Consider the following 24,199-nt stretch of genomic DNA (forward strand, 5'->3'; position numbering starts at 1 on the left):
GAAGCTTAAACTTAGCAGGCTCATTACCAGCGTCTTCAATTTCTCTCTCTTCTTCTCATCAGCCTTGATATAGAACTACTCACTTTTCTAGCCGGTTGGCCACTTGGTGTGGTAGCTTAGCACCGGGGCCTTCATATCCTTGCGATAAGCGAAGTTGTTGAAAGTCGCATAGAGGGGGGGTGAATAGGGCGAATCTGAAATTTAACAACTTAAGCACAACTACAAACCGGGTTAGCGTTAGAAATATAAACGAGTCCGAGAGAGAGGGCGCAAAACAAATCGTAAGCGAATAAAGAGCGAGACACGGTGATTTGTTTTACCGAGGTTCGGTTCTTGCAAACCTACTCCTCGTTGAGGTGGTCACAAAGACCGGGTCTCTTTCAACCCTTTCCCTCTCTCAAACGGTCACTTAGACCGAGTGAGCTTCTCTTCTCAATCAACCGGAACACGAAGTTCCCGCAAGGACCACCACACAATTGGTGTCTCTTGCCTTGGTTATAATTGAGTTTGATCACAAGATGAAAGGGAATTAGGCTTACACCTATTTCCTAATTGATTTTGGTGGTTGAATTGCCCAACACAAATAACTGGACTAACTAGTTTGCTCTAGTGTATAAGTTATACAGGTGCCAAAGGTTCACACTTAGCCAATAAAAAGACCAAGAAATGGGTTCAACAAAGAGAGCAAGGGACAACAGAAAGCTGCCCTGGTCTGGCGCACCGGACTGTCCGGTGTGCCACCGGACAGTGTCCGGTGCACCAGGGACTCCAAGCCAAAGTTTGCACCTTCGGGAATTTTCAGAGGCGCTTCGCTATAATTCACTGGACTGTCCGGTGCCCCAGGGGAGAGCGACTCTGAACTCGCCAGCTTCGGATTTCCGCTCCGCTATAATTCACCGGACATGTCCAGTGCACACCGGACTGTCCGGTGAGCCAGCGGAGCAGCGGCTACTTCGCGCCAACGGTCGACTGCAACGCATTAAATGCGCGCCAGCGCGCGCAGAGGAGCAGAGCACGCGCGGGTGGCACACCGGACAGTCTACAGGACATGTCCGGTGCACCACCGGACAGCCAGGCGGGCCCACACGTCAGAGCTCCAACGGTCGGTACCCAACGGCCTGGTGACGTGGCTGGCGCACCGGACTGTCCGGTGCGCCATGCGACAGCAGCCTCCACCAAACGGCTAGTTTGGTGGTTGGGGTTATAAATACCCCCAACCACCCCACATTCAAGTCATCCAAGTTTTCCAACTTCCAACCACTTACAAGAGCTCTAGCATTCAATTCTAGACACACCCAAGTGATCAAATCCTCTCCCAATTCCACAAAAGCGTTAGTGTTAAGTGAGAGAGATTTGTTGTGTTCTTTTGAGCTCTTGCGCTTGGATTGCTTCCTTCTTTCATTCTTTCTTGCGATCATCTCATTTGTAAGCAAGGCAAGAGACACCAATTGTGTGGTGGTCCTTGCGGGAAGTTTGATTCCCAATTGATTTGAGAAGAGAAGCTCACTCGGTCCGAGGGACCGTTTGAGAGAGGGAAAGGGTTGAAAGAGACCCGGTCTTTGTGACCACCTCAACGGGGAGTAGGTTTGCAAGAACCGAACCTCGGTAAAACAAATCCACGTGTCATACTCTTTATTCGCTTGCGATTTGTTTTGCACCCTCTCTCGCGGACTCGATTATATTTCTAACGCTAACCTGGCTTGTAGTTGTGATTAATTTTGTAAATTTCAGTTTCGCCCTATTCACCCCCTCTAGGCGACTTTCACAAGAATAAAGGAAGAAAAGAAGCAATCCAAGCGCAAGAGCTCAAATGAACACAACAAATCACTCTCTCTAATCACTAAAGCTTTGTGTGGAGTTGGGAGAGGATTTGATCTATTTGGTGTGTCTTGTATTGAATGCTAGCTCTTGTAGGGTGTAGAAGAGTGAAAAACTTGGATGACTTGAATGTGGGGGTGGTTGGGGTATTTATAGCCCCAACCACCAAACTTGACCGTTGGTGGAGGCTGCTGTCGACGGGCGCACCGGACAGTCCGGTGCGCCAACCACGTCACCTGGCCGTTGGGTTCCGACCGTTGGAGCTCTGACTTGTGGGCCCACCTGGCTGTCCCGTGGTGCACCAGACAGGCCCTGTAGGCTGTCCAGTGTGCCACCCGCGCGTGCTCTGCTCCTCTGCGCGCGCAGGCGCGCATTTAATGCGTTGCAGTCGACCGTTGCACGTGAAGTAGTCGTTGCTCCGCTGTCACACCGGACAGTCCGGTGTGCACCGGACACTGTTCGGTGACTCACCGGACAGTCTGGTGAATTATAGCGGAGCGGATTCCCGAAGCTAGCGAGTTCAGAGTCGCTCTTCCTTGGAGCACCGGACACTGTCCGGTGGTGCACCGGACAGTCCGGTGAATTATAGCGAAGCGCCTCTGAGAATTCCCGAAGGTGAGATGTTCAGCTTGGAGTCCCCTGGTGCACCGGACACTGTCCGGTGCGCCAGACCAGGGCACACTTCGGTTGTCCCTTGCTCTCTTTGTTCGAACCCATTCTTGGTCTTTTTATTGACTTATTGTGAACCTTTGGTACCTGTAGGACTTATAGACTAGAGCAAACTAGTTAGTCCAATTATTTGTGTTGGTCAATTGAACCACCAAAATCAATTAGAAACTAGGTGTAAGCCTAATTCCCTTTCAATCTCCCCCTTTTTGGTGATTGATGCCAACACAAACCAAAGCAAGTATAGAAGTGCATAATTGAACTAGTTTGTATAATTGTAAGTGCAAAGGTTACTTAGAATTGAGTCAATAGAAATTCATAAGATATGCATGGATTGTTTCTTCTATTTTTAACATTTTAGACCACGCTTGCACCACATGTTTTGTTTTTGCAAATGTTTTGGAAATTCTTTTCAAAGTCTTTTGCAAATGGTCAAAGGTAAACGAATAAGAAATTTGAGAAGCATTTACTAGATTTGAAATTTTCTCCCCCTGTTTCAAATGCTTTTCCTTTGACTAAACAAAACTCCCCCTTGATAAAATCCTCCTCTTAGTGTTCAAGAGGGTTTTGATGTTAATTTTGAAGAGGGTATACCAATTTGAAATTATATCACAAATAAGATACCAATTTGAAAATACTTCTTTAAAACCAAATTGAAAGACTAAAACTTTTGAAATTGGTGGTGGTGCGGTCCTTTTGCTTTGTGGGCTCATGCTCTCTCCCCCTTTGGCATAAATCGCCAAAAACGGAATCATTAGAGCCCTTTTGTTAACTACTTTCTCCCCTTTGGTAAACAAAATAGGAGTGAAGATTATACCAAATACGGAGAGTTGCTCGGAGCGACGGCGAAGGATGAGTTGATGGAGTGGAGTGGAAGCCTTTGTCTTCGCCGAAGACTCCAATTCCCTTTCAATACTCCTATGACTTGGTTTGAAATCCACTTGAAAACACATTAGTCATAGCATATATAAAAGAGACATGACCAAAGGTATATTCATGAGCTATGTGTGCAAAACATCAAAAGAAATTCCTAGAATCAAGAATATTTAGCTCATGCCTAAGTTTGTTAAAAGTTTGTTCATCTAATGGCTTGGTAAAGATATCGGCTAATTGTTCCTTAGTGTTAATATATGCAATCTCGATATCTCCCTTTTGTTGGTGATCCCTTAGAAAATGATATCGAATGGCTATGTGTTTAGTACGGCTATGCTCAACGGGATTATCCGCCATGCGGATTGCACTCTCATTATCACATAGAAGAGGAACTTTGGTTAATTTGTAACCGTAGTCCCTAAGGGTTTGCCTCATCCAAAGTAGTTGCGCGCAACAATGACCTGCGGCAATATACTCGGCTTCGGCGGTAGAAAGAGCTACAGAATTTTGTTTCTTTGAAGCCCAAGACACCAAGGATCTTCCCAAGAACTGACAAGTCCCCGATGTGCTCTTTCTATTAATCTTAAACCCCGCCCAATCGGCATCCGAATAACCAATTAAATCAAAAGTGGATCCCCTAGGATACCAAAGCCCAAACTTAGGAGTATAAACTAAATATCTCAAGATTCGTTTTACGGCCGTAAGGTGAGCTTCCTTAGGGTCGGCTTGGAATCTTGCACACATGCATACAAAAAGCATAATATCCGGTCGAGATGCACATAGATAGAGTAAAGAGCCTATTTGTGGCGGAACCGCCCGAATTATTCTAGCTTAAGTGCCCAAGTCGCACCCTTAAGGGCAGCAACACACTTAAACAGGAATAACCCGTCAGTCCCTCGGATCTAGTCCGATAAAGCCACTTACCAGGATCGAATACCACTAGCTCACACGAAGGTGAGGCACAGAGAAATACAATAAAACATAATACCACAAATTTAATAAGTATCATTAGTGATTACATTATCGGAGTTTCAGAAATAATAATCATAAATTTTAATGCAGCGGAAATAATTAACGGAGAAAACCCGAGTAACATGGCGAAGCCTGGCCACGCTACTCCTCCTGGTCCTCTTCTGCGGAAGCAATAACCCTCTCGACCGTCTATCCCGGTGGCAGGGATGAAGGCCAAGTCACACCATCAACCAATCATCCTAAGGAGTACCTGCAAAAATTATGCCACAAGCAAGGCTGAGTATACTAATACTCAGCTAGACTTACCCGGTGTGAGGAGTCTACTCCTCTACCTCTAGACATGCAGCTGTTTGGCTGAGAGGTTTGGTTTGCCAAAAGCACTAGCTGAGTCTAAAAACAAGTTTTAGCTTTTCAAGTTTTAGTATGATCCTTTTAAACTAGATGTGTACCTAGCTAATTATACATGGTATCAAACATTTTTATCAAACAACATCTTTTGCTAGTCACCTCATTTCCACTTATTACTCAATGTAGCAGCATGGATCAAGCAGTCTCATTAGCTGCGAGAAGCAGACGATTCGAATCGAGTTTTTAAACCTTGCAAGGTAAACCTAAACACACAACGTGGCGAGGCACTCCGTCCCCACACATATCAACCGTCCCCATCGATTCCCTGGCAACAGATCAGGGCTCACCGCCTTGGCGTACAATGCCTCACTGACCCCGACTGCCGTCGTGCAGTGACCGCACTTGTACCCACCATAACCGAAATGGGAGACCACGTCTCAGGTCGCGTGAGGGGTAAAGTCTGCGGGCAGGTTCACTCAGGTACTAGGCTTACTGATTTACCATATTTCTCGGCATGTGTTTAGTACGTTCAAACGCTTGACACACGGTACCACACCTTAATCCTTATTCCAATTTCTGTCTCGTAGACGACGCATCCCCATGGATCGTTGTCCACAGACCATCATCAATATGATATAAAAATGGATACAACCAATTCCTGACCTCGCGCGAGTGCTAGAAAAATCACTCGACTTCTACCGAGATCCCTAATTAGTAAAGCAGCTACTCGACCTAGCATACTAGTATCCATCTCAAAAGGAATCCTGAGTTGCATGCAGCTAAGGTTCCAGTCAACTCCTACACTTAAGTGGACAGTACAAGCCTACAAACATTAAGTGCAGTAAAATAGTATATATAAACGGTTATGCATAAAACCGGGGCTTGCCTTTAATTTAACACATAGATAGTGTTTGCTGGGGGAGGTACTCGCTTAGCGAGTAAATACTGGTTATGTCCATCCTTCCTTAGGTTCCACCATCTGCATCTTGTGGTTGGCACCACATCACTGGCTCAATCATCATCTCTCGGTCCTATATGAGGTGCAAGATGCATATGTATGAATATAATGAAAGTAGCACAAAATATTTTAATACATGATTGCGAACTAACACTAATTAGTAAGACACTGCAACGACTATACGCAAGCGCTAGCTAGTCGTACGTTATCGGCGTTCATCATTAACACCACTAAAAGATGACAACATGTTATTTATTTACGCAACACAACTATGACATTACAGGTACGCGCATTTTATTTGTTTGGATACGGCTTTTCATTAGTTCTCCTATTGATCGCGCACAAGCATCATCGACAACACAAATCCAATAGAGGACATAAGCGTCAATGTCTAAGGAACTCCTATATCGCGCCACTAGATAAAGGAACATATAAAACAAGACACACATGTCATCTCTAGCTTAGCCATGGCAAGTCTACATTACTTAAGAGCAAACCAAACATTTTTAGCGAGAGGGTGAACTAAACAATCAAAAGCGCATTGCAGATTTTCGGGACAGCAACACAGCAACTACTTGTTTTAATCATAACTTTTCAAATATTAATCCAAAAATAGCAAACTAGAATTTTCTGGAAAGCTTAAAAAGTGCTCTACAACTTTGTTATTATCGTCTCAATATGATTAGACTCTTAGCAAGGTCGAATTGTGCAAACACAGCAGCTCTGTCCAGATTTGGACAGATTCAGACCTGTGACTTTAAAAATTCATAACTGAAGATTTAGACCTCCAAACAAAGTGATCTTAGACTTTCTGGAAAGCTAATTAAATGTTCTACAAATTATTTATAAACATCACTGGCTGGTTTAACATGTATCAAGGGTAAAATACACTATGAAGGCTGTGCTGTCTAGAACTGGACAGATTCAGTCTTCAGACTTTAAACATCCATAACTTAATCTTCAGACCACCTAAAATAGTGATCCAAGACTTTTTGGAAAGCTTGGCAATTGCACTACATAACTTTTATAATCACCAAGAAGTGATTCTGTGCTTAACTGAATCAAACAACGTAGTTTTCAAAATCTGTTTTGACGGTGGACAGAACACAGCAACCAGTTTGCAAAATTCATAACTCCTAAACTGTCAGGCCTATGGTTATGAAATTTTAATACAAGCAAGATAAGAAAAACATCCACAACTTTCTTATAACGACCATGCACTGATTGTAACATTAAATTAGACAAACAATGCAGTTTCTGAAATCTGTACAGAAAGTGGACAGATTCAGTTACTGAATTTGTAAAAAGCATAACTCCTAAACTGTCAGACCTATGACTGTCAAATTTTAACACAAGTAAGATAATAGAGTTATTTACAACTTTCTTGTGACCACCAATAACTTATTTCAACATTAACTTAAGCAACCATTGCAATTTCTGAAATCTGTTCAGAAATTCGACAGATTCAGGTGTTGGGCTTGTGAAAAGCACAGCTCCTAAACGATCAGGTTTATGGCTGTCAAATTTTAGTAAAAGCAAGATAATCATGTTATCTACAACTCTTCTATATAACCTTTCTACAGAAAACATGATTTGGTTTATCAAACAAACAGCACAACGAAAACAATGCGTGCAGCCCAAAACAGCAATCAATAAATTTCAGCTCATATATAATTCAAGAATCGCCGCGTTCGAGAGAATTGAATTACTCTAACGCTTTACTATTTGTTCGAGTTAAGACAATCAATTTAGAACCAACAATTCGACTTGCAAATTTAATTCAAGTCATTAGTGTACTAAAATTACTACAACCAATTAACAACGCATTCTCCACGATAATCACCCAACAATTTGCGTTTTAAATTAGACATCACATGAGCACTACTACTTTTTCATCCACGACTATAACCATGCGCAATTTGGCTACAACATCCCAAACGGGTGCAAGAACACTTAACTCAACCATCAAGCACAAACAGGGACAGTTACTACAAATTCCCATTTCCAAATTGCAATGATTTGGTTATCGAACACAACTATCACATGCTTATGTTATGTAAGTTAGTGACCATGAAAGAGATACTTTAATAATGTAAATTAGCATGTGACGATAAGTTAATTCTAAACTCTTTACCTCTCGCAACACATGATCATTTTAATGTCATCAAGGTACCACAACATAATACGAGGACATATGCATACCAGTTTCCAGTTTTACATCTACAACTTCTTTACTAGTTATTTTCAGCCACTTAATCGACATTGATCGAATTACACCTCTAACTCAACAATTTGGGCACCATAAATTTCAGAATTCTACCTAGACATCTAGCGTCACATAGAGAGTCTGCTAATTAACTTGCAACCACTTGAAGTACTGGAAACACCTACATATAACAATTACTTAACGCAATTGAATTCCTCTATTTAACAAGAGTTGACTAACACAACATGTAAAAAATAGTAATTCATACACAAGTTCATATTTTTCTCAATCATAACACCATGAGACCAACAAAACTAGTTTCACCATTTTAGACATCTTAACTTAAAATATAGCTAAAAGTAATTCGATTAGTTTTCTTAGCTACTTTTCTATATTAGGTCACTTAGCTCCCAATTAATCAACACTCCATATTTCCTTTGACGCAATAGGTAGAGCACGACTACTTGTTTCTAACAATCTTTGGGTATCAACAATTAATTGCCTATGGTATTTATCCGACTCGAAAACATAGAGAAGGTGACGACTACTACGGCATGTCGTCACCTCATCTTAATCGCATAATCAACTTTAGCTTTACTAAACGAGTCTGCCGACTAACCGTTTAAACTAGTAAAACCTATCCTTCGCATCAAACAACACATCACACATCTTCCTATCGAAACATAAAAACATCCGAGTTCTTTTCTACTTCTTTTTCTTTCGCCACAAACTTCAATCCATACCAATAAAATTTTTAAACACGGACCACATCGACCAATTTATACGAATCGACAACCACCAATCTCTAACTCGAAATCATGAGCACGACCATATTACGACCTACCGCCAAAACATTTCAACCACATCTATATAATTTATTAATCAAGCCAATCGAGAGCGACATGCATCGGATCACCATAAACAAACCCAATCGGTGTTTGTAAGAACGTTGGCGATTCGATTTGTGCATAGCTCCGCACATCCGACGAGCGTTGAGCGGCTTGCCTTCTTCTTCACGCAAAACACGGGGTTCCTCTCCTCCATAAAACAAAACAAAACAGCACATATACACAATTAATCACCGAAGAATAATGCCAATGTGGAATCAAACAAGGATTGCCGTGGTCTCACCGAGGGTGAACGACGACGACGACGGGGCTGCGCAAAAACAGCAAGCAACCGGCGAGTGTCGACGTCGTCCTGTTCGCTGCGCTTTATAAAACAGCGAGCCCGTAGAGCGCGGAGACGCCGGGGCTGCTGCAGGAAATCGACGACGCGTGGCTTGCTGCGCATTTCGTCGAGCACATAGCAAGCACCGACGGGGCACTGCGCAGCAGCACGCAAGCAGGGAGGAAGCCGGGTCGCGAGCCATGGTGGGGATGCTCCAGGGCATCTGCTGCAGCGCGCCATGGGAGAGGTTTGCGCCAGCGAGGAGAGGAGGGTCGAGCTGCTGCTGCTGTGGAGGAGAGGGAGTCCTTGCTGCTGGAATTTCTGGGCACCATGGGAGGAAGAGGTGGACGAGCTGCTGCTCGCCGTGGAGCAGGGGAGGGGCGCTGCTGCTGGGCGGCCATGGAGCAGGAAGGTGGAGGTCGGCCGGAGGTGGAAGAAGGACGCCGAGCACAGGGGCTTTGGACGCCCTGGTTGCTGGCCGAGCAGGGAAGAACATGGGAAGGCGCCATGGGAGAAACTCGAGCTCGCTGCCATGGGGGAAAGCTTCAGCGCGCCGAGGAAGAAGGAGCAGGGGGGCGCCATGGCTGGCCGAGGGGAGTTGCTCGCCATTTGGAGCAGTGGCAGGGGCGTCCGTGACTGCTGTGCTGTGGAGGCCGACGGCCATGGAAGGCAGAGAGCAGAGGGCATGCATGCCAAGGAGGAAGAGGGCTGGCGTGGGGGAGATGGCTGATGGCGGCTAGGGGTAGGGAGTGGTAATTTTCTCCAACTTGCAAGGGGAGGCCTCATATTTATAGACAATGAATGGCTAGGGTTTTAAATGGGCCAAATGGGCTGGACTAGATTCGGCCCAAAACACTTAATCGGGCTGCGCTAAAATATTTCTTGGAATAAAAATGCTCTCGCGGAAGTCGTCTGTGTAAAAACAGAGCGAATTAGAGTTTCGGCGAACGGATGATTGAGCGATTAATTCGACCGAGAGTTTGATTTGAATTTGCTCGGAAATAATTCCCTATGCGTGATTCAAAAATAAATCGTCCTGAGATTTGATCGATTTTGGATTTTTAGTCAGAGAAGGCGAATCGTAATATTTTAAAATCGCTGTCGATACGGGGTTTTGAGTTCGGTTCGAACATGGGATATTTAGCCGAGTCGGATAAAATTGATTAGAGGACGACATATTGAGCATTCCGTTTGAGAGTACGGAGTCAGATTAGTTTTTGGACATAGATCGAACATCGAGAAATCGGAGTCGGACACAGCTCGACTAGCAGCTGTCGAGCGTTTGATTAAATGAGCTTTAGACGAGTTTGATAAATTGAGAATGATTATCGAGTTCGCATTCGTGCCGAGAAACAAAAGTTTTAACAGGCTCCAAATTTGGTTGTTTCTTGTGATCGAATAATTCCGACTTCGATGAGCTTTCATGAACAATTATGATAAACAGAGATAGACACGATCGAAAACAGGAAATTTTCACGGAGCATCCGAGATTAGGATAAATCTCCCGACATAACACGAAACTGACACCTAGGGTGTCACACTATTATCGACCGGTATACCTTTTGATCGACGGATTTACCTCCCGTGTCGAGGTCGAGATGCCCATTGGTTCCCATGGGAGTCTTGATGGGCTTGGCATCCTTCATTCCAAACTTGTTTAGAATGTCTTGAATATACTTTGTTTGGCTAATGAAGGTGCCCTCTTGAAGTTGCTTCACTTGAAATCCTAAGAAGTATTTCAACTCCCCCATCATAGACATCTCGAATTTCTGTGTCATGATCCTACTAAATTCTTCACATGTAGATTCGTCAGTAGACCCAAATATAATATCATCAACATAAATTTGGCATACAAACAAATCATTGTCACGAGTTTTAGTAAATAAAGTAGGATCGACTTTTCCGACTTTGAAGCCATTAGTGATAAGAAAATCTCTTAGGCATTCATACCATGCTCTTGGGGCTTGCTTGAGCCCATAAAGCGCCTTAGAGAGTTTATATACGTGATTAGGGTACTCACTATCTTCAAAGCCGGGAGGTTGCTCAACATAGACCTCTTCCTTGATTGGTCCATTTAGGAAGGCACTTTTCACGTCCATTTGGTAAAGCTTAAAGCCATGGTAAGTAGCATAGGCAAGTAATATGCGAATTGATTCAAGCCTAGCTATGGGTGCATAGGTTTCACCGAAATCCAAACCTTCGACTTGTGAGTATCCCTTGGCCACAAGTCGGGCTTTGTTCCTTGTCACCACACCATGCTCATCTTGCTTGTTGCGGAAAACCCACTTGGTTCCTACAACATTTTGATTAGAACATGGAACTAAATGCCATACCTCGTTCCTGGTGAAGTTGTTGAGCTCTTCTTGCATCGCCACCACCCAATCCGAATCTTGTAGTGCTTTCTCTACCTTGTGTGGCTCAATAGAGGAAACAAGTGGTTACCCCCTTATGAATGCTCACAAAAATGTGCAACACGAGATCTAGTGGTTACCCCCTTATGAATGTCGCCGAGGATGGTGTCGACGGGGTGATCTCGTTGGATTGCTTGGTGGACTCTTGGGTGTGGCGGCCTTGGTTCTTCATCCTCCTTGTCTTGATGATTTGCATCTCCCCCTTGATCATTGTTGTCATCTTGAGGTGGCTCATCTCTTTGATCTTCTCCTTCATCAACCTAAGCCTCATCCTCATTTTGAGTTGGTGGAGATGCTTGCGTTGAGGAGGATGGTTGATCTTGTGCATTTGGAGGCTCTTCGGATTCCTTAGGACACACATCCCCAATGGACATGTTCCTTAGCGCGATGCACGGAGCCTCTTCATCACCTATCTCATCAAGATCAACTTGCTCTACTTGAGAGCCGTTAGTCTCACCAAACACAACGTCACAAGAAACTTCAACTAGTCCTGAGGACTTGTTAAGGACTCTATATGCCCTTGTGTTTGAATCATATCCTAGTAAAAAGCCTTCTACAGTCTTAGGAGCAAATTTAGATTTTCTACCTCTTTTAACAAGAATAAAGAATTTGCTACCAAAGACTCTAAAATATGAAATATTGGGCTTTTTACCGGTTAGGAGTTCATATGATGTCTTCTTGAGGATTCGGTGTAGATACAACCGGTTGATGGCGTAGCAGGCGGTGTTGACCGCCTCGGCCCAAAACCGATCCGAAGTTTTGTACTCATCAAGCATGGTTCTTGCCATGTCCAATAGAGTTCTATTCTTCCTCTCCACTACACCATTTTGTTGTGGCATGTAGGGAGAAGAGAACGCATGCTTGATGCCCTCCTCCTCAAGAAAGCCTTCAATTTGAGAGTTCTTGAACTTCGTCCCATTGTCGCTTCTAATTTTCTTGATCCTTAAGCCGAACTCATTTTGAGCCCGTCTCAAGAATCCTTTTAAGGTCTCTTGGGTATGAGATTTTTCCTGCAAAAAGAACACCCAAGTGAAGCGAGAATAATCATCCACAATAACTAGACAGTACTTACTCCCGCCGATGCTTATGTAAGCGATCGGGCCGAATAGGTCCATATGTAGGAGCTCAAGTGGCCTGTCAGTCGTCATATGTTCTTATGTGGATGATGAGCACCAACTTGCTTCCCTGCCTGACATGCGCTACAAATCCTATCTTTCTCAAAATGAACATTTGTTAGTCCCAAAATGTGTTCTCCCTTTAGAAGTTTGGGAAGATTCTTCATTCCAACATGTGCTAGTCGGCGATGCCAGAGCCAGCCCATGTTAGTCTTAGCAATTAAGCAAGTGTCGAGTTCAGCTCTATCAAAATCTACTAAGTATAGCTGACCCTCTAACACTCCCTTAAATGTTATTGAATCATCACTCCTTCTAAAGACAGTAACACCTACATCTGTGAAGAGACAGTTGTAGCCCATTTTTTATAATTGAGATACAGAAAGCAAATTGTAATCTAAGGAATCTACAAGAAAAACATTGGAAATAGAGTGGTCAGGAGATATAGCAATTTTACCCAAACATTTGACCAAACCTTGGTTTCCATCCCCGAATGTGATAGCTCGTTGGGGATCTTGGTTTTTCTCATAGGAGGAGAACATCTTCTTCTCCCCTATCATATGGTTTGTGCACCCGCTGTCGATTATCCAACTTGAGCCCCCGGATGCATAAACCTACAAAACAAGTTTAGTTCTTTGTTTTAGGTACCCAAACTATTTTGGGTCCTTTGGCATTAGATACAAGAACTTTGGGTACCCAAACAAAGGTTTTTGATGCCTTGTGTTTGCCCCCAACAAACTTGGCAACTACCTTGCCGGATTTGTTAGTCAAAACATAAGATGCATCAAAAGTTTTAAATGAAATGTCATGATCATTTGATGCACTAGGAGTTTTCTTCTTAGGCAATTTAGCACGGGTTGATTGCCTAGAGCTAGATGTCTCACCCTTATACATAAAAGCATGATTAGGGCCAGAGTGAGACTTCCTAGAGTGAATTCTCCTAATTTTGCTCTCGGGATAACCGGCAGGGTACAAACTCGTTATCCTGAGGCATGGGAGCCTTGCCCTTTACAAAGTTAGACAATCTTTTAGGAGGGGCATTAAGTTTGACATTGTCTCCCTTTTGGAAGCCAATGCCATCCTTGATGCCAGGGCGTCTCCCACTATAGAGCATGCTTCTAGCAAATTTAAATTTTTCATTTTCTATGTCATGCTCATTGATCTTAGCATTAAGTTGAGCTATGTGATCATTTTGTTGTTTAATTAAAGCCATATGATCATGAATAGCATCAATGTTAATGTCTCTACATCTAGTGCAAATGGTGACATGCTCAATGGTAGATGTAGAGGGTTTGCAAGTTTTTAGTTCAACAATCTTAGCATGCAAAATATCATTCTCGCTCTTAAGATTGGAAATTGAAATATTGCAAATGTCTAATTCTTTAGCCTTAGCAATCAAATTTTCATTTTCTACTCTAAGGCTAGCAAGAGAGACATTCAATTCTTCAATCTTAGCAAGTAAACTAATATTATCATTTCTAAGATCGGGAATTGAAACATCACAAGCATTTAAATCAACTTTAGCAATTAAACTAGCATTTTCATTTTTAAGGTTGTTGATAACATCATGGCATGTGCTTAGCTCACTAGATAGTTTCTCACATTTTTCAACTTCTAGAGCATAAGCATTTTTAACCTTAACATGCTTCTTGTTTTCTTTAATAAGGAAGTCCTCTTGGGTGTCCAAGAGATCATCCTTCTCATGGATAACACTAATCAATTCATTTAGTTTTTCTTTTTGTTGCATGTTGAGGTTGGCAAAAAGGGTACGCAAATTATCTTTCTCATCACTAGCATTGTCATCACTAGAGGACTCGTATTTAGTGGAGGATTTGGATTTAACCTTCTTCTTTTTGTCGTCCTTTGCCATGAGGCACTTGTGGCCGACGTTGGGGAAGAGGAGTCCCTTGGTGATGGCAATGTTTGCGGCATCCTCGTCGGAGGAGGAGTCGGTGGAGCTCTCGTCGGAGTCCCACTCCCGGCAAACATGGGCATCGCCACCCTTCTTCTTGTAGTACCTCTTCTTCTCCTTTCTTCTCCCCTTCCTGTCGTCGCCCCTGTCACTGTCACTAGATAATGGACATTTTGCAATAAAATGACCGGGCTTACCACATTTGTAGCATACTTTCTTGGAGCGGGATTTGTAGTCCTTCCCCCTCCTTTGCTTGAGGATTTGGCGGAAGCTCTTGATGATGAGCGCCATTTCCTCGTTGTCGAGCTTGGAGGCGTCGATGGGTGTTCTACTTGATGTAGATTCCTCTTTCTTTTCTTCCGTCGCCTTGAATGCGACGGGTTGTGCTTCGGACGTGGAGGGGCCATCTAGCTCGTTGATTTTCTTTGAGCCTTTGATCATCAACTCAAAGCTTACAAAGTTTCCTATCACTTCCTCGGGAGTCATTAGTGTATATCTAGGATTACCACGAATTAATTGAACTTGAGTAGGGTTAAGGAAAACAAGTGATCTAAGAATAACCTTAACCACTTCGTGGTCATCCCATTTTTTGCTCCTGAGGTTGCGCACTTGGTTCACAAAGGTTTTGAGCCGGTTGTACATGTCTTGTGGCTTCTCCCCTTGGCGAAGTCGAAAGTGACCGAGCTCCCCCTCGATCGTCTCCCGCTTGGTGATCTTGGTGACCTCGTCTCCTTCGTGCGCGGTCTTTAGCACGTCCTAAATCTCCTTTGCGCTCTTCAACCCTTGCACCTTATTATACTCCTCTCGACTTAGAGAGGCAAGGAGTATAGTGGTGGCTTGGGAGTTGAAGTGCACAATTTGGGCCACTTCGTCCTCATCATAATCTTCATCCCCTACGGATGGTACCTGTACACCAAACTCAACAACATTCCATATACTGTTGTGGAGTGAGGTTAGGTGATATCGCATCATATCACTCCACCTAGCATAATCTTCACCATCAAAAGTTGGTGGTTTGCCTAATGGGACGGAAAGTAAAGGCGTATGTTTAGGAATGCGAGGATAGCGTAGGAGGATCTTACTAAACTTCTTGCGCTCATGGCGCTTAGAAGTTACGGACGGCGTGTCAGAGCCGGAGGTGGATGGCGACGAGGAGTCGGTCTCGTAGTAGACCACCTTCCTCATCTTCTTCTTCTTGTCACCGCTCCGACGCGACTTGTGTGAAGGGGATTCTTTTTCCTTCCCCTTGTTGCGGGACTCTCCCGATGGAGCTTTCTCGTGGCTTGTAGCGGCCTTCTCGCCGGTCACCATCTCCTTCTTGGCGTGATCTCCCGACATCACTTCGAGCGGTTAGGCTCTAATGAAGCACCGGGCTCCGATACCAATTGAAAGTCGCCTAGAGGGGGGTGAATAGGGCAAATCTGAAATTTAACAACTTAAGCACAACTACAAGCGGGGTTAGCGTTAGAAATATAAACGAGTCCGAGAGAGAGGGCGCAAAACAAATCGTAAGCGAATAAAGAGCGAGACACGATGATTTGTTTTACCGAGGTTCGGTTCTTGCAAACCTACTCCCCGTTGAGGTGGTCACAAAGACCGTGTCTCTTTCAACCCTTTCCCTCTCTCAAACGGTCACTTAGACCGAGTGAGCTTCTCTTCTCAATCAACCGGAACATGAAGTTCCCACAAGGACCACCACACAATTGGTGTCTCTTGCCTTGGTTACAATTGAGTTTGATCACAAGAATAAAGGAAGAAAAGAAGCAATCCAAGCGCAAGAGCTCAAATGAACACAACAAATCACTCTCTCTAATCACTAAAGCTTTGTGTGGAGTTGGGAGAGGATTTGATCTCTTTGGTGTGTCTTGTATTGAATGCTAGCTCTTGTAGGGTGTAGAAGAGTGAAAACTTGGATGACTTGAATGTGGGGGTGGTTGGGGTATTTATAGCCCCAACCACCAAACTTGACCGTTGGTGGAGGCTGTTGTCGACGGGCGCACCAGACAGTCCGGTGCGCCACCGGACACTGTCCGGTGCGCCAGCCACGTCACCTGGTCGTTGGGTTCCGACCGTTGGAGCTCTGACTTATGGGCCCGCCTGGCTGTCCGGTGGTGCACCGGACAGGCCCTGTAGGCTGTCCGGTGTGCCACCCGCGCGTGCTCTGCTCCTCTGCACGCAGGCGCGCATTTAATGCGTTGCAGTCGACCGTTGCGCGCGAAGTAGCTGTTGCTCCGCTGTCACACCGGACAGTCCGGTGAATTATAGCGGAGCGGATTCCCGAAGCTGGCGAGTTCAGAGTCGCTCTTCCTTGGAGCACCGGACACTGTCTGGTGGTGCACCGGACAGTCCGGTGAATTATAGCGGAGCGCCTCTGAGAATTCCCGAAGGTGAGATGTTCAGCTTGGAGTCCCCTGGTGCACCGGACACTGTCCGGTGGCACACCGGACAGTCCGATGCGCCAGACCAGGGCACACTTCGGTTGTCCCTTGCTCTCTTTGTTCGAACCCATTCTTGGTCTTTTTATTGACTTATTGTGAACCTTTGGCACCTGTAGAACTTATAGACTAGAGCAAACTAGTTAGTCCAATCATTTGTGTTGGTCAATTCAACCACCAAAATCAATTAGGAACTAGGTGTAAGCCTAATTCCCTTTCAGTTGTAACAGCCAAAATTCTCATGAAGCCCATCTTCTCTGGCCTTCGTCTGATAATGTAGCTCATGCACTCGGCAGAAAGCTTCAGCATTTGGGTCCATTCCCTGGCTTCGAAGGGCCCAAATGAAGATGTTGAGCCTAACGATAGCGTTAGGAGTCAGCTGATGAAGATAAATTTCATAATTATCCAAAACTTCTCCAATCATCTCATGAAGCAGAAACCGCAATTCAGCTTTGAAAAATCTTTTGAAAACTACTACTTCGTCATTTTTTGGCTCTAGGGTGGTTTCTTCGCTGGCAAAACGAAGAAGCTTCTTCTCTGTCTCCCTGAAGTAACCGAGCTTCATCATCATGGGCACATCGGCCTCAGAGACAGTAGATTTTTCAAAATCTAAGTCGCTGGGCTTTGCTGGGATTAGAGTGTTATAGTCTTCCATTTCATCAGCATTTTCTTCCTCAATATCAGCTTCTTCAGCCTCAGCAGTACGTGCATCTTCGTCAATAGCCCCCTCTGTCACAACCAATCCTGATTGCTTCATAACTTCGGAAATCGGGGCTGTTTCTGTGGCTTCGGCCTCCTCTCCGTCACGGGTCACCCTAGCAGTTGAACGTACTCTGGCCATCTAATGTTGAATTTCTTGCAGATCTTACGAAGTTGATGATTTTACAGTTTTGATGAAGCTTTCTCTTATGCCGAAGCTAAATCAAGATGATGCTTTGCTCGAGAATGAGATGAAAAAGCTTCAACTATGGTTAAATTTTTCAGCGGCACAACAGTGCAATGGCAATGAATGCTGTGGTAACTTCACACCTACCCGTCTGTTTATATAGTGCTGCAAGTTTGAAGGTGAATCGTCGAGTCACCCACACCCGTTGAACAGTTACCTGCACCCACTGAACGATAGACCACGGCGCGTGGGAGGTGAATCACCAGATCGCGCGTACTCGCTGCATGGTGGGCCACCTTGCGCTCAGAATATTTTAATCGTTTCTCGGCAACGAGCTCAGGGAAGGTGTTTTTTGGACCTTCGGCATTCTGAAGACTTGGAGAATTTTTCACGGATCAAACTCGTTATGAAAAATGATCTAGCACCGCGAAGGGGCTACTGTTGGGGGTCTGCTTCATTGCCGAAGGTCCTGTAAGAAGAAACACCTTCGGAAGATCAACATAGAAGCAACATCGAAGCTACCATCCAGGGAGCTTCGGCATAGTGATGCACCTTGAGACGAAGGGTTGCACCGACTTAAAGATGAAAAGACCGATCGGCCCATGATAATTTGTGTCATGATTGTAACTAGTTGTAAAGGACATGAATGTAATTTCACACAGGCTGCGCCCTGTGCCTATAAATAGATGAACAGTACCCCCGTACTTTTCACGTTGACTTGTACTCGCTCATGCATCATGCTTGTACCTTTGCCTTCTATCAAGCCAAAGGTATAAATATAGTTCAATATTGTTCTTATTCATTCATGATTATATAATAAAAGATATATTAATGGTGTCATATAATCATCCATGTTGTTGGGGGCCTTCGTCCTCCGAAGGTCCTCAAAAACATGATTTAACAATGTCTTCCAAGTGTAACATATGAACAGGTACCTTCAGTCTCGGGTTGAAAGCATATACGGAATGGAAAGCATGATTGGAACGAGGGATTGAACCAGCACCGAAGGTGCGCGCGAGAAAGCTTCGGCTCAGCAACAGAAAGAGGAACCGACTTAAGGAGGAAAATGCTATCTAGTCCTCGACAGTTTGTTCTTAAGTCAATAGTGAATATGAAGGGCATGAATGTAATTTCACACAGGCTGCGTCCTGTGCCTATAAATAGATGAATAGTACTCCCGTACTGTTCACGCTGACTTGTATTCGCTTGTGCGTCACGCTTGTATTTTTACCTTCTATCAAGCCGAAGGTACATTTGTAATTCAATATTGTTTCTGTCTTTCCAGGATAATATGATGAGAATGAATTAATAATGTTATGTGATTGTTTATGTTGTCTCTTATATTTCACATGCTTCTTCTTCTTTTATTAACTTATACTGCGATGATGAAGGTATGTCCTTCATGACCTTCGTCTGAAGATCATTATATCCTAAGGGAAATAATGCTTCAAAGGACGAAGGGGCATTAACATTTAACGTTTTGTGTTGCCTTGTTCTTAATTCATAGCATTTGAGAACAAGTCCCCAACATTGGCGCCCACCTCCGGTGAACTCTTTCGACCACCTTCGGCAAGCACTGACCTTCGTCATGCCGTCGAAGAAAGCTTCAGCGACAGGGGCTGCTGCACTGCAGCCACTGGACCCAAACCAGGAAACTCTTTCTCTCCGAGAAGCTCAAAGCCAGATGAGGAAGGCCACCAGTCCAACACTCCAGGAGGAGGAATTGGACCAAGAGATCAGGGACACGGAAATCATCCATCAGCAAGTACAAAGGAAGAAGGAGAAGATGGCGCGGCTGGCTGATCTTCAAAGGAAGATCGACGAAGCTACTGAAGAAGTGTGTCATCTTGTTCAAGATGAACAAGACCGAAGGCCCCAACACAGGAAGCTTCGTCAAGAAGGCTTATTCAACGAAGATGGATGGTATGATGATTTTAATCATGATACCTTTACTTTTGATGATGCTTCTCCCTTGGCAGCAGAACTGCAGGCTACCCCATGGCCCCCGTCATACAAGCCACCTCAGCTTCCTATGTATGATGGGCACTCAGACCCAAAAGCAGTTTCTGATGAGCTACGAAGCAACTATATCTTCGTATGGGGGCAATACTGCAGTCATGGCGAAGTCCTTTGTCATGGCAGTCCGGAATGTAGCCCAAACATGGTATTCGTCTCTTCGGCCAGGTACTATCACATTGTGGCAGAAGCTTAAGGACATGCTGGTGACCAGTTTCCAAGGTTTTTAGACGAAGCCAGTCACAGCTCAGGCCCTGTTCCAATGCACGCAAGACCATGAGGAATACCTCCAGGCGTATGTCCGAAGGTTCTTGCGATTGAGGGCACAAGCGCCCACAATGCCCAATGAAATTGTCATTGAGGTCATGATTAAGGGCCTTCAGCCAGGACCTACGGCTCAGTACTTCGCCAGGAAGCCCCCACAAACTCTAGAGAAGCTGCTCCAGAAAATGGATGAGCACATCCGTGCTGACAACGACTTCCGCCAAAGAAGGGAGGAAGCTTACAGATTCTCGGAAATGACCAGGGGCTTCGGAGTAGGGATGGATTCAGATCGGATACACATGGAAACGGATTCGAATGTCACTATTTACCATATTTTAATCTGAATACGGATACGAATACGAATACTATCGGATACGAATACACAACGGACAGTTCGAATTCGGATTTACATTCGGATACTTACATGATTTAGAACATAGCATCATAACAAGTATTAATTTGTTTTATCGATGGATTTACAATTGATAAAAATCACATTACAAGCAAATTATGAACAATAGTATATATACATTATTTAGTTGAAACATAGTTGAATAACATATTTTTAAATAAATTATTTATACATGGTATATTTATATTTTAGACTCTAATTATAATCTTTTTATATATTAAGTATATTTGTATTTTGGACTCTAAAACTCTAATAATCTAATGTATTCAAAATTAGACTTTTTAATATTATTAAAATTTATCATTTTATATCACTAATTCACTAGTAATGTAAGATTAACACAGTCATTTGTTTATGATATAAATATTTTTAACATTTTAAATGGTGTACTTTAGTTTTTAGTATATTATTTAATGTTTAAAATCACTTGTAATTAGTAATTAGTAATAAAAGTAAGTTTAAATTGGTTTTATTGAATACTTTTTTCTTTCGGAAACGAATAGTATCGGATATTTCACGGTTTTGTCGAATGTTGTCGAATACGAATCTTAAACCGGATAGAGAAGAAACGAATTCGAATATGTATATTTAACATCCATATTAAAATCGAATACGAATACGGATATCCATATTAGCACTTTATCCGAATACGAATACGGATAATTCGGATCTCCAGACATCCGAATCCATCCCTACTTCGGAGGAAGAATCCACCTGAGGCATGTCAGGTCAATCCATAATTCTACTCAGAGTGATGACAAAGGGAGTCAGCCTCAGAGGTCGCAATACACCTCACAATCTTCGGGGCAACAACAAAGCTCTTTTAGTCCACCAGCTCCAAGGGGCAGAGGCGCCAGGGGCTTCAGGGGAAGATTTGGGGATCAGCCTAGAAAGATCTACTGTTTATTCTGTGGTGAGGATAAGGGCCATACTACAAGAATGTGCCAAATCACCATTCAGAAGCAAAAGGAGATAGCAGAAGCCGAAGCTCTGCAGAATCAGCCGAAGCAGGTCTTGCACACTGCTTCGTGCCATTCTCCCTACATACCAGAGATGTGGGCAATCATCCTGCAGCTTCTGTTGCTTCGGCTAGCCATTCACAGGCTTCCTGGCCACAACTCCCACCCCCACCACCACTACAACCGACCTATTCCCGAAGCCAGCAGCCAGAAGGGCACCAGCACTCTCAACAGCAACGGGAATTCAGGGAGGAATCCGAAGCTCGCACAGTCAACAGTACTGTGCCAGAATCAAAGCACATTTATTGAGAGATATCCTACCTCTAAAAAATTTCTTACATTCTATGTCAATTTTGTTTTTCAATAAAGAACAAGTAATGTAAATCTAGTCTTAATTCCTTGTAATAGTTTCGTTTCTATTAAAATGAAATATATCTTCTTCACATATTTACGAAGCTCAAAAATTACCGAAGCTCAAAAGTCGTTCCTAAGGGAATACAGAGCTAGATAAATGCCGAAGCTATAAGAAAAAGACGTTCCTAAGGGAGCGCAGCGTAAGTTTTGACGAAGCTACAAAAAAGTCGTTTCTAAGGGAGCGCAGTGTAAGTTTTCTACTCAAAAGTCGTTCCAAAGGGAATGCAGAGCCAAATACCATCGAAATATAAGGCGAAGAAGTTCAAAAGACGTTCCTAAGGGAATGTAGAACTTACACCAAAAAGTCAACGGTTATACCGCCGAAATAGAAGGCGAAGAAGTTCAAAAGACGTTCCTAAGGGGATGCAGAACTTACACCGAAAAATAAGCGGTGAAGCCGAAAAATAAACGGCAAAGAGATTCCGATCGTTCCTAAGGGGACGCATAGATGGTGTGTTCCAGTGTGGGCGTGTGGGTGCGTATCTTCGTCATTAGCATCATCCTTCGCATCATATCATCACATCATTCTGCATAGCATCACATCATACATCATATTGCGCCGATGACACGAATTGAATACGAAGTCGATCTTCAGAAATTGCTTTATAAAAAATAAAAATGTGCTAAGGCACAAAGTAAGCTGAGAAATACAGCTTCGTCAGCTCTATTGCAAAAGAAGGGATCATTTGTTTACGAAGCTGGGATGTTTTTACGAAGCATGGATATTTTCACGAAGCACAGATTTTTTTCTTTACGGAGCATGAAAAGAAGGAAAGGTATTTTTTCGCCGAAGGCTCAAAAACGGTATGTATATAAAGTTTCATGCATCGCAAAGAACTGAATTACAAATAATTTACATATTAGATTCAAAAATATGCACATCGAATATTACAGTCTTGATACAGCAAAGCTACATTGATCATCTAAAAATGTTTTTACAATAAGTACTAGTCCTCTTTCAGGACCTTCTCCACAACTTCATTTAACAACTTGTTAACAACTTCGTCAACAATGGATTCGGCCATATTGATGATCTCTATTGCTTTCTTCGTTTCCGGGTCGGCCAGGGGGTCGAACGGTTCCGGTGGAGGAGATAGTTCAGCTACAGTAGAAAAAAATAATCAGTTCGAAGTCACGAAAATAAATGCCGATACTAGATGCCGCGAAGCAATACCTATGCGCCTCTCGCGCTCTGCAGCTTCTTCAGCTTGCTTAGCTTGTACCCGGGCGTCATGGATGTCTTTCTCGCTCTTCTTCATAATTTCGTGAGCTATTTCTCGACCACCATTTGCCCAGATGTCAGTGTAAAATTTTCCGCCCATTAAGCTTGCTTCAGCTAAGGGATCTTTTGTATCGTCCACGGAGAAGGCAGCTTCGGCCTAGGCTAGGGTTTTGACATGGTCACAACCCGCCTTCTCCAGGATGGCTAAAATTCTTCTGGCAACAGAGAACGCGCAGACATCCCCGCGATCACTTAGAATTTCTTCAAAAGCTTCGGCTTCTCTGCTTATCCACTCGATAACACCTTCAGGGTCGCCTTGTATGAAGTTATCTTCATTTGAATAGGCGCCCACATTAGCGAAGCTAGCCTTTATCTTCTCCACGCAGCCCAATGATTTTTCAAAGCATCTTTCTTTGGACGCGCGGAGTTCTTCAACTGTTTTTCTAAATAGTTCTTCCAATATTCACTGATATCTCGGTTAGCTTCGGCAAGACCGCACTTTTCTTGGGCTACGGCCAAATGTTTCCGAAGGTCTTCGATCTCATTCTTTTGGATCTCAGCTTGAGCCTTGAAACTGGCTTCATTTTCTTTCACTTTGTTCACCAACGAAATCAAGATTTTGTCTTTTTCAAGACCTTCGTTCCTTAGTTCGATTACCTCTGAACGAAGGTTGTTCAGAGCCATCGTATATCCTTCGTCTTCAATGTTCTTCTGAGCTCTCAGCGCATTGCTAAGAATTAAGCCCTACAAGAGCAAGACATAATTAAGTATAGTAAATAAAATATTTTGTCTTCAAAATACAAAATTAGCTTTTATACCTTTATGCTATTATACGCCAAACTGTCAGCAAGTTCATCTTTTGATAATATTGAAAGGCCATCTTCTAGCTTCGGGAATCCGATGCTTCTACCTATCTCCCGGCATATGGATATCTCTTTATTATCTGGGAGACAGTACAGAAAGTCTTCTTCCCCACTGCCATTAAACACTAATGCCCCCTTCGGGTATTTCAATTTTTGGGCATAATGTTGTGCTTCTCGTCTTTCTTCTTGAGAAAGTCCCTTTCCTGAAGCATGGCGAATGATGTAATCAATGCTCTCTTTTAAAGCTTCGGGAGCAGGAGCTGCAACCTTTTAGACGAAATT

General features: G+C 43.6%; 1 protein-coding gene across 1 annotated transcript; it reads right to left on the reverse strand.

The window, feature by feature from the left end:
• Positions 1-5,668: 5,668 nt before the first annotated feature.
• Positions 5,669-9,741, reverse strand: LOC103638918 (uncharacterized). The gene is made up of 2 exons (XM_020546323.1): positions 8,769-9,741; positions 5,669-5,708 (listed from the first exon to the last, which is right to left on the reverse strand). The coding sequence occupies exon 1, from the start codon at positions 9,696-9,698 to the stop codon at positions 8,916-8,918; it is 783 nt and encodes a 260-aa protein (XP_020401912.1). The 5' UTR covers positions 9,699-9,741; the 3' UTR covers positions 5,669-5,708; positions 8,769-8,915.
• Positions 9,742-24,199: the final 14,458 nt, after the last annotated feature.

This window comes from Zea mays, chromosome 9 (genome assembly GCF_902167145.1).
Source record: "Zea mays cultivar B73 chromosome 9, Zm-B73-REFERENCE-NAM-5.0, whole genome shotgun sequence".
Classification (NCBI taxonomy): Eukaryota; Viridiplantae; Streptophyta; class Magnoliopsida; order Poales; family Poaceae; genus Zea; species Zea mays.

What these genes read in the sequence shown, in the direction of transcription:
- LOC103638918 (XM_020546323.1), bottom strand. Translation starts at nt 9,698, where the DNA reads ATGCCCTCTGCTCTCTGCCTTCCATGGCCGTCGGCCTCCACAGCACAG.